At 33.6% G+C, this 12,075-nt stretch overlaps 1 protein-coding gene across 1 annotated transcript; it reads right to left on the reverse strand.

The window, feature by feature from the left end:
- Positions 1-5,506: 5,506 nt before the first annotated feature.
- LOC131058837 (probable L-gulonolactone oxidase 4) lies at positions 5,507-7,535 on the reverse strand. Its single transcript, XM_057992435.2, has 2 exons — positions 6,584-7,535; positions 5,507-6,342 (listed from the first exon to the last, which is right to left on the reverse strand). Exons 1-2 carry the CDS (start codon positions 7,533-7,535, stop codon positions 5,507-5,509), a joined length of 1,788 nt encoding a protein of 595 aa, XP_057848418.1.
- Between the last annotated feature and the right edge of the window lie 4,540 nt (positions 7,536-12,075).

Raw genomic sequence — 12,075 nt, forward strand, 5'->3', positions numbered from 1 at the left:
AATCTAAATCTCACGCTCAGAAACTTGAAAATGGTAAGTGAGAAACAAGAAAGAAATGACTCTATCTTTCTAGTAGGTAGAGAAAAGGTAGCCATATCAACTATGAATCACTCCAAAGTTAGAGACTCGTGAAAGTTATCTTTAGTAACGAACGAGCAATATTTTTTTTACTTCCTGAATCATACCACAATTTTCAAATATAATTTTGCATTACAGATGTAATCCGTTTCTACATAGCAAGCACGTCATTGCCTTCGTATTGTTCCTAAGGGACATCATTACATAAGTTTGAAAGAAAAAAACTTGTAGAATACTATAAACATCGAGTTAGAGAAGTAGGGTAAAATATAGTGGAACTGAGAATGGGTGTTTCTAGTAGTTAGCCACCCTTTCCAAAGATGTGGATTGAACACCCCTTGCAAAAGAATAGATTATTTCTTAGCTCTATGCCATTAAATGAGCCCTTATATTTAGAAATTAATGTGGCCTCATGGAATTCCAAAAGTCTCGTGTGTGAAGGAGGAATCCCCCAATGTAATGGTAGGTGTAAATCCATATCCCACAAACCATCAAAGTGTCCTACTCCAAAAACCTAGTATCTCCCCTTCTGCTTGGTAGACATATAAAATCTCCTTGTTGCTTACTTTTGAAAGTGGAAATAAAAGAGACACTAGGATTTTGCTAAAGGAAGCTTGAAATTTAAACTAGATGATAAAATACCATATGAAGCTTGCTTCCACCCTTTCAATTTCATATCATCATTTTTTTTCGAAACCCACAAAAGTACCAAGTTCATCACAACTCCCTAATACCCCCTTTTAGTGGCTTTGATTTTTATTTTATTGAGAATGAAAGGTTCTCCTATTGAAATCATCCTATCTACTCACTCATGGTCAATAGTACATCATAGTGACATAGTTGAAACAACACGAGCTTACTTATATGAACAACATATTATTTACAATATTAAAATAGTCTATAACCTAAGTGAACCAAACCTGTACGGAGCATGTCAAATCAGGAGTGACTAAACGAAATAGGAAGGATGGATAATTTATTATTTATGTAAAATTTTCCCCTCCAGCTTTCTAGTTATGTTCATAGAAAATTTTAATTGAATGCTTTAGAACTATTATTGTATCATGTACTATCCAATCAAGCATCAAACATAATTATTACTAGAACTATTTTTGTATTAAACTATTTCATGGGAATGCCATTACATCTTTCCTACAACATAGCACATACAAACTATATCTATGCTTAACTACTATCTCAACTTTCTTGTTTTGTTCATAAGGTCACTTGATTATGTCGCACGATTGACGTATTGATACGTAAACAGAATACATGCCATTAGTAACCTAATTCTATAATTTTTTTTAATGTAGCATGTCTCAGAACCATTAAATTGCACACATGGACTATTACAAATGCATATTAAATATTTTAATAATAATCCTTGTTATAATAAAATATATGTACATTCAACAAAATATTTAAATATTGTACATATTCTCATATCCCATCCTATAAGCAATGCATACGCATAATCAAATTTCTCCTGATTTTGAATGTTATGATTAGGCTCCCTTCCACTCATACACTTGACATTCCAAGAGTAGTGTAAGTAATTCTAATTGAATAGTTATCTCACATTTTTAGTAAAGGTATGCCACCGTTATCCCCCCAAAATGATTGCATATATCTTTTAATAAAATTCCAGTGTGTGTCATTATTTATCTATTTATTGCACATCTATATGGCACTAGAAAGTCCATTTCAAACATAGTTCTTAATTTCTAATAATCAAAATTCTTAAATACTTAGATATCAAATAATTAATGTCATATAAAACCACATTTCAACATGCCCATAACTACAGTAATAACTTATTGATTGTTAACATTTTCATGTTGTTGTATGCTATATGTAACTTTCCCTTACAATCCTTTATTTGCTTAAGATGGATACCTAATACCAATAGATTGAGAAAAATAGACGATATAAAATTTTAATAAAGTGGCCACATTCGAAAACCACCTCTAATACTAAATTATAATCTAACATCAAACAGAAAATTAATGGCAATTCAATAGATTAAGAAGCATAGAGAATATAAAATTTTAATAAAGTAACCCACACATTTCTCATGTATATAAAAAATATTTCACTGCTTGTATCATACGTTCATTTACAAACTAAGTGTGAGAATCACACACTAGATAACTAAAGGTTACAAATAGTGTGTAGATCAGAGCTCGTTTAAATTAATGCAAGATACTACTAGAAAACGTTTACCTTGATTCGATAACTATCTATTTTCATGACAATGATTCTTATATTGCATGCATCCAACATACAATGTACTTGCATATGTCAAAATTTGTTGCTTTCCACCCACCTCATTATTGCAACCTAACATGTATCTATTTTGAAAAATTCTATGAGAAGGCTGTTATATTTTTCTTATGACTATAATTAACATTTATATTTAATCTCCCAATTGATACAAATGATAGCTATACATTTTTATCATTTACTATATTATACAAACAGTCTATTGGTCTATGAAAACATGGACAACATTTGTAATAAAAATCTCAAAACTCATTTCATGCAATATTTCTCAACAAACATCAATATTATACACACATGTTGAACGTTATCTATAATAAACATCTTATTCTACAAAAAGATATAAGTAAATTCAACATAATCTTGACATAAGAGGACAACCCTATAACATAGGTATCCATTATCATCTACTTGAGCTACACCATCATTGAAAAGAGTTCTCAAGATCTGGAAAATACCACTTGGGAAACCAAATGCTTCAATTGTCATCATGAAAAATGACCACTCCACTCTATCATTTGCCTTTGAGAAGTGCAGCAAAATATTTTTTGTGTTTTTATTAGAAGTCACAACCCATTCTATGGCCTCCCAACTACTAATGATATTACCTAAAATGCATCTACCCTTTAAATCCTGATTAGGTAGAGCTAATAAATTTGCAGAATATATCCACAATTCTAAGGGCCAATATTTTGCTGGGATCTTATATGAGACATCGAGGAGAGTAATAGGTCTCCAATTTTTTATTATAGTCTTACCCACTCCTTAGGGTGTAGCTTGATAATACCTTTATTGATATAACCTATGTAGCCTTTGTTTATGGCTTCAAAATAGACTTGTACCAAATTATCAACTCTCATATCCAAATTCTTTTTATAGAACTCTATTAGGAGGCCAGCTGCTCCAGGAGTGTTGCAATTATTCAGCTTTTGAGTTGCATTTACTAGTTCTTCTTTAGATATTTCCAAATTTGGTCTTTTTGCAATATTATTGGAGATCTTCTTTAGATATTTCCGAATTTGGTCTTTTGTTTATTGGTAGCTTGATAAAGATCTACCTATACTCCCAACAAAAGTCTTGTCAAGAATGTCTATGTGTCTTGTGCAATCGTTATGTTCTTTTTATGTGATCGAAACCTCAAGCGTGAATTATATTGAGTGTGTTCTTTATGTGTTTATAAAGTGCTAGAAGTAAGACATTTGTTTTTGATATATCACAAAATTAGTCACTCATATTATGGAACAAGTGGAATTGGAGTGAGATAGAATTATAAATTTTCTTCTAGTTTTAGTTGATTGCCGATGATTATAATTTACTCATGCTACAAGGTAAAGTGGAAATGATATTTTTATTTGGTTAGAGCTTAAAGGGTGAAACAAGACTTAAATATGGATTTTTAAAAAGATGAAAGACATGTGGATGTTATATAGGAAGTTTTTAAAGAGTTGGAAGAGGATGTCTCACGTATCTCTAGGTATATAGTGAAGGTAATAATGGTAGGGAGTATGATCCAAATTATACCGTAGAATTTTAGTATAGAAATACAACAAAAAAATTTATTTTGAGAATGAAGCGAATTTTTTAAGTTGAAATAATGTCCTTTTCAGGGAAGAGATAAAAATTGATATACAACCTTTTAATGATGAGGTTAATATGGAGAAATCAAATAAACATATTGCATATTGTAAAATCACATCACAAGGCTTTTGCTACACATTTAAATCCTTTTGGTAATGCAGTCACTTTTGTTAGAAACACAGTTGTCGTTGTACCGAAATAACGATGTATTAATGCCCAATACAATTGCAAGACTTGATAAATCCACGAGAGGTGATTAAGCCATGTCACAAAATCGAGCAGTGTCTTGTGCATCACAAAGAGACCAAGGGCGCACACCTTGTAACAATCCCGCCAGCGCAAGTGAGGGGTTTGAGCCTGTGACTCGGGCTCTGATACCACTTGTTAGAAACACAGTTGTTGTTGCACCAAAAGATCAACCTATTAATGCCCAATACAACTGCAAGACTTAATGAATCCATGGGAGGCGGTTAAGCTATTTCACAAACCCGAGCGCTATGTTGCACATCACAAAGAGACCAAGGGGTGCACACTTTGTAACAACTTTGTATGGTAATTGTTTCATTTACATGTAATTAAGAATATTGTTATCCCGATTACAGGATTTTAGAGATCGTTGAAGAAATAGATATTCTTGAACAATATAAGGAGCAAATACACGAACAATAAAAGCATTAATATACAAGGTTAAAGAGTCCAAAAATATGTTGATAAGTACCATGCATGGTCACTACAACTTGGAAAAGATGTGATAGATAGAGAGGCGTTGATGAAGTATATGGGAGTGTTGTTCAATCACATGAAAATGATTTATTGCTGGAACGAAATCAAAGTGTTCATGAAGAATATGGACAAGACCACTGTATTGAGATGGAAATTAAAAAAACCACCTCTTATTATCAAATTACTAGTGTGAGAACGAAAAGATTCAAGGTGAATACTTGAAAAAGGATATAGAAGTGGAAAAGAAAAAGAGATGACTACTAAAAATTGCCATGGAGACCAAGGACAAGGAGAATGTTCTTAAATATTGTGATAAATAAAGATACCAAAAGGAGGCATTTTGAACGCTTCACATGTACAAGAACACATATCGTAGCAAGAAGGTGATAGGAACTATCGCTACTATTTGCAATTAGAACATTTGACAAGCAATTATAAAATATTTAATGATGAATTAAAGTATGTAGTCAATTTATCTTTCACAAATTTCAAAAGTCTTAATAATTTAAAAGCCTATAATTTTACAACAATTTGAAAAAAAATTACTTCGATCTAATAGGATCTCTTATTAAATTCTCGTATCTCTAACTTAAGAAAAGCCATATAATATTAAAAAAAATAAAATGATTATTTAAATTCTAGACCATAAGAAATGCTAGAATGACAAATATTAAAATAAATCTATAAAAATATATAACCAAATGATATATCAAGTACTCCTTACAGTATAAAATATCAAGTTGCAAGTTATGTAATCAACACGCATTTATTTGTTGAGGATACATTTGTTATTTACTGCATTGAATAAAACTAAAGAAGATTCCACACAGAGCGGAGCTATAAACTGTTAATTGAGTTTTGTGCAAACACGTGCCTTCTTCCAAACCTTTCCCGGTTTGCAGAAGTACCCTTTTTGGGGAGCACAATGACTGTCCTCTCTACACTTGCAAACTTTGTCCAATGCGCACCCATCCCTGAAAATCTCTAAACTTCCTCCCCCGATCCCAAACAGACCATCTGTCCATTCATTAGAAAATAGTCCGGACGAATCAAATTTCTTCTTCACCTCCATGAACTTTTCTAAATTAGTTGCCCTCTTAGCTAGTCCTTGAAACAGGTAACCCCCTGATTTGCCCCAATGTAACACGCCACCATGCTTCTCAATTATCATCTGTTCAATCTCTTCATAGACATCTTCATTCCACTTGGGTGTACCGACCGCCCTTGACCTATAATTCATCATGTCTAATGTCACCACATCCTCCTTAGGTCCCAAATACGCATCAGATTTCTTAATAGAGCGCATAAATATTCCTGACATGTCACACAATTTTTGAGGATTCAAATCCCTTATCCTCTTCACATCCTTTATTACTTGGGGCAAACGAGATACAGGCACTCTTAGTTCCACACCAAAGTATAAGGTAGCGTATATTCGTCGATCCCAGGAACAGACGGTCTCATTTTTATCTAAAATTGATGTGGGAGTGCAAGCCACAGAGTATCTTCCTGCTTGGCAGCCACCAGACGTTTGCATGTGGTGATTGAATCCTATTACCGGGTACCCCGTAAAGCGTTTTCCATCATTGAGAAAGCCGCTACCATTAATTGCAAGATCAAGTGTCTCGTTTATGAGTACACTGCATATAGCTTCAACGTCTGCCCTATCTTGGATTGCTTCATCTACACAATAGAATCAAATAATTAGATGAATAGACACGAATATTATTTAACTTTGTGATGAGAAGGTAGAACATTAAATCTTTAAAAAGTGATGGAAAAAAACAATAAGTTAACCCAAAGGCCTGATCCTTTAACTAAGCATTCGGTGTCTACTTTTATAAGAAAACTATTTGTTTATCATTATCATAATCGTTATTTATTTGGTGAAGATGGGCACATCAATTTGTTGACTTGTACTCACAATCTGCCGCTTTTCTTTCGATGTCGACTACACTGCTGGCGCTGCCAATTATAGAGTTGAGGCCATCTCCTGGAACATTGACTGGGTGTCGATCAATGGGAATATAAACCGCCTTCCCGTGTGAGGGAATCCAGTTTATGTCTGCAAATTCATGAGCTCTCAGGAAACTCTCGGCTTCATATTCCAGATCGGTGTCATCCTTCACCACGGTCGAAATGGAGCGCTTGTACATTGGCTGCAAAGCGAATGTGAGTTCGGAAATCGCTCCAAGAGTGCCCAGAGACAATCTGGCAGCATTCAATTCCTCGTCTGCTTCTGTCAAGCTGATCACCTTTGCATAGCCTTGGGAGGGAGAAGCAGGAACAACTAATCTCATTGCAACCACATACTCATAAACGCCACTGCCTTTTCCAACGAGGCCGCTGTCATGGGCGCCGGTGGAGATAACGCCGGCGGCGGAGACGCCGCTCCAGTAAATCATGGCGTTCAGAGCCAACCCTTCCTTGGCGGCCGCCTCCAGAACGTCGCTCATCAGCGCTCCTGCCTGAACCCTAATTGTCATGGCGGTCTTATTCACTTCAATTACAGAGGCATAGTTTTGGGTGGATATGATGAGGCCTTCGCTTCCCACGCACACCAGTTTTGGCTCACTGTGAGACAGCTTGCTCACAACTTTGATTCGTTGCTTGTTTTTCACTGCATTCGCAACAGCTTGCACAAGCTCTGCTTCTGATGTGGGCCATGCAGAATTCTGAGCTTTACAAATCCCACGGTCGTCCCAAACGCCTTGGTAATTGAAGACGTCGCATGCATTGCTTTTGCATTCAATTGCAGGAGGCGGCGCACAGGTTGCCTGAGAAGCCAACGTTGTTATGCAAAAGTACTGCAGCGACACACACAGGACCAGGAAAATGATGGATGTGGTCATCGCAACTGACACAGTTACACGCATTTACTCGTGATATTTTTCTTGTATTCTCTCTAGTGTGAGTATAAATAAGGCATGAGTGAATGTTACCCTCGAAATCTTTGTTGCACCAAATACCTAAAGTTTTACAACTTTCGTTCACGAAACAATTCAATTCTTCAAATTTCACATGAAAACTGTCATTTCGCTTTTATACGGCAATACAGACGATTCTGGGTATTGAGTAATCTTACCCAAATGAGAGCTTTTCCAGATGGTGATGGTGTTGGTGTTCTCCCGGAAGCAAAGCACGCCATCTATTCCAAACGTGCGCTCCGTCATGGCTATTTGCTGCACGAACCGAGGCTTGACTAGTACCTACCAAACGTCTTGCATGATGCGTTTTTTTCTACTCTGTGAGGGAGATGAATTCTTTTACGTGACTTGCCAAGAACTCGTTAAGAAGGATTTTGGTTGACTTCATTCATATTTATAATATATATTAATCGACAGAGTTACATAGGAATTCGGTTTTACAAGTGCGAATGGTTGGTTTATTTAGTTATGACATGGTCATTCTTACTTGATCACGACGATTTTTCATATCATCGTCTTTTTTAGAGTATCACTCTATCTCTAATTAGCTCAACCATGAAATCTTTTTGTATAGTTACACCTACTTATTTTACTTTCTATTTTACAATTAAGATTTAAAAATTATTATAGTCTATAGATCATTTGATGTGAAACTCCATACTCCTTATATTTTTATATTATGTTGTTTTCATAAATTGTCATCACATGAAACTAGTCAGTCAATCTCCAACACTTGTGTTTCATATTCAATATAGTTCACAAGAATGCATCTCACATGACTACAATCGGTCTACTTGGAATTCAATGCATTTTAATAAATAAAGATTTATAGCCATTCGTCTTTTAGACGTGGGAATGGTTTGTTTACTTAATGGTCATGACAATTTTCGTTATTACTTATTCAAAAACCCAACATCAACTTTTCAACGTAGCAACCATATATGAAGTTCTGGTTGTGTCAAGAATTTCTTATCTCTAGCATCTACGATACACATTGCTTCCATAGATTGTACGATGTCGCTTCCTCCAGAAAATAACCCATTGTATACTTCTCCAATGCTTGGAGAGTTTTAATAATTATCTTTTCTTCTTGTACATGATTATGCGTAGTCACAATAATCAAAGCTTCGAAGCAGATTTCGGTGTTTGGACTTTTAAACTCTTCTTCATCAAAACGATTCGAATCTAAATCTACATCTTCGCTCATTTTTTGAGATAAACGGATTTACAATACATTTATGGTTAATGGGTAAGAAAAGAGGTAAACGATGACATGTGTTGCATGGGGAGAGAACCAAAGATGTGGTTGGAGAAAGAGATCGATTATGCATCCCAAGTTGACAAATATTCAATCTACTTTAAACATGCCATGATCTAGATTGTTGCCAATTATTTCATCAACAAACCGAAATCACTTCACACTTTTATGACATTCTCATGTATTGTTCACTCTTCTCCTTACTATGACTCTCATGTGTATTAGGCGAGTAGTCCATGATCCGTACTCAAGTAATTAACCATTTAGCTTATTATTATTATTGTTGTTGTTGTTGTTGTTGTTGTTGTTGTTGTTGTTGTTGTTGTTGTTGTTGTTGTTGTTGTTGTTGTTGTTGTTGTTGTTGTTGTTGTTGTTACTGTTATTGTTACTGTTACTCTTACTGTTACTGTTATTGTTATTGTTATTGTTATTGTTATTGTTATTGTTATTTTTAATGCTATTGTTATTTTTATTTCTATTGTTATTTTTATTTCTATTGTTATTTTTATTGTTATTGTTATTGTTATTGTTATTGTTAAAGCTCTTAATGTTTATATTATTGGGTAATTTATGAAATCTCTTAATATTTATATTAAAGGAAAACTAGATATAGACACTAGACATGGAAAATATAAATTATTCATGTATACCACTAGAAAAAATTAAGGAATAATTTAGTGATTGTTAACCATCTTGTTGAAAAAGGACACAAATTAGCATTTGAGGATAAATTTTATATTATTAGCGATAGAGACAAGGGGGAAACATTTTAGCTATTGTAGATATGACAAATAACTAAATGTTACCTTCGATAATCAAAGTTAGTGAATCAAATGTTTTTTATGCTGCTATTGAGCATGCAAGTTGGTTGTGGCACCAAAGGTATATACATTTTATTTTTTAGGGATCTTACATGTCTAGGAAAAATATTGTACATGGTTTATTAAAATTCAAGCAAAAGGAAAGGAAGTGTGCAAGAGTTGTGTACTTGGAAAAGCACTATATGGACATGTTTCTTAGAAATGCATGGAGAGAAAATAATCTATTGAAGCTTATTCATTCATATTTGTGTTATTATATGCCCAAGGTAAACAAAGGTATAAAGAATTGCATGTTTATCCTTGTTGATGACTTTATTAGATGCATGGGTTTATTTTTGAAGAACAATAGTGTTTCTAATAGAGCATTCAAAATGTGTAAAATCTATGGGAGAAAAATAAGTGCAAGATATATAAGTGTTAAAGAATATATAGAGGTGGCCAATTTTGTTTGGAAGAATTTAATTAATTTTGTGCAAGGAATGGAATCAAGAGACAATTAAAAATACAATATATGATACAAGAAAAAGAACGAAATAGTAAAACAATTAGAAAGAAGCATGCTAGAAGAAGAGATCAAGTACTTTGTTGTTTGTTTCACAATTAGGAGATCAATTATTGTGGTATGACATTCTGGTGGCGTCAATAATTTCTTATCTCTAGCATCTACGATTCAAATTGCTTCCATAGATTGTACGATGCCGCTTCCTCCGAAAATAACCTATTGTATCGGCCTTCTCCAATACTTTGAGAGTTTTAATAATTATATTTTCTTCTTGTACATGCTTATGCGTAGCCACAATAATCAAAGATTCAAACCAGATTTCAGTGTTTGGACTTTTAAAGTCTTCTTCATCAGAACGATTCAAATCTAAATCTACATCTTCGCTCGTTTTTGAGATAAATGGATTTGCAATACATCTATGGTTAATGGGTAAGAAAAGATTTAAATTATAATGCAACCATTCTATTGGCCTATAAAACCATGGACAATGTTTGTAAAACAACTTTCAATCTTATTTCATGCAAGATTTTTCAACAACCGTCAATGTTATACACGTGTTGAATATCTCTACATTCAACGTAATCTCCATAACACGATAACTTAATTTTCTACCTCACAAAGGCTTGCATATTCATGACTGTCTCTCCTCTATCTTTTCATATAATGGTTATATTCCCTTTCTTCTAACACGGTTAAATTTCTAGGAACAAAAAGATTGCAAAAATTAATCAATTAACATGATCTTATTTTTTAGTGAAGGGATATCATCATTCTGCACTCAAAAGAAATTATATGACATCAATCTACAAAAGATTATTTGTAGAATTAGAAAAATATATTTCAAAAAAATGATAAGTTTAGGTCTAATTATGGTGGTCATAGTACACAAGGAGATTTTAGAACAACAATTAGGGCCAATTAAAAATTAATATAAACAAAAAATTCAGAAAAGAATTGAAAAAAATCCTCATCAATCTTCAGTGTGCTACACACTTTTTCCCAAAGAGGGTTCATTTTTCTTTCTACTTGGGTCAAAATATGGTGGTTGTACATGTGCATGGTATTGTTCTAAAATAGGCATTTTTAAATGGCGGCTTTTATAAACCCCTTTTGAAAATTAATTTATTTCACCACGGTATTAAAATAAATTACATATTTGTAAACTAGACTCGGAGTGTTACATTTCATATTACTGAACTTTTTTGAGATTCATTCTGGAAATGTTTCAAAATTTTAGATCAATTGCACGATAACATTTGAAAATCAGGACAAACACCTCCAAGAATGATGTAGGGACTCTGCAGGGTCATAATTTTTGACTCGGTTGTCCGATTGGCCTAAAATTTTATATGGAGATGCATCATGAGGATTTTTTTGGATTGCCGACCGAACCTAGTAAAGATGGAATTCGACTCGATCAAATTTTCAAGGCCCAATTCTTTCATCCGGGGATTCAAAAAGACTATTTTCTGGTTTTTCCCATATTTTAGAAAGTTGATTTTTTAGTTATTTTCAAACTCGTGGTTTTTATTAGTTTAGAAAGTTGTCAATTTATGTCAAAATCATGTTCTTTAGATATTTCAAAGTTTAGATGATTTTCTGGATACAGTTGAAAATTACCAAAAATGTGGTAGATTTCGAATTCTATAAAAATCTGTCAAAAAAGGGAAATTTTTGGTTTGTTTTTAAAATAGGCCAATGTTTTCATTGCAAGGACTTAATGAAGGTGGTTACACCAATTTTCTACTAAACTAAAGGAGTGAGTATCTCATGACCAGTTCACAAGAAGACCATGCAAGGCCTCACCGAAAATCATTGTACCCGATATATAAATTTGTATCCTTTGACTCATAGTACACATAAAAAATTGTTGCATATATGCTAAAATTCCATTTATAGAACCACTCA

Source organism: Cryptomeria japonica, chromosome 5 (genome assembly GCF_030272615.1).
Source record: "Cryptomeria japonica chromosome 5, Sugi_1.0, whole genome shotgun sequence".
Taxonomy (NCBI): domain Eukaryota; kingdom Viridiplantae; phylum Streptophyta; class Pinopsida; order Cupressales; family Cupressaceae; genus Cryptomeria; species Cryptomeria japonica.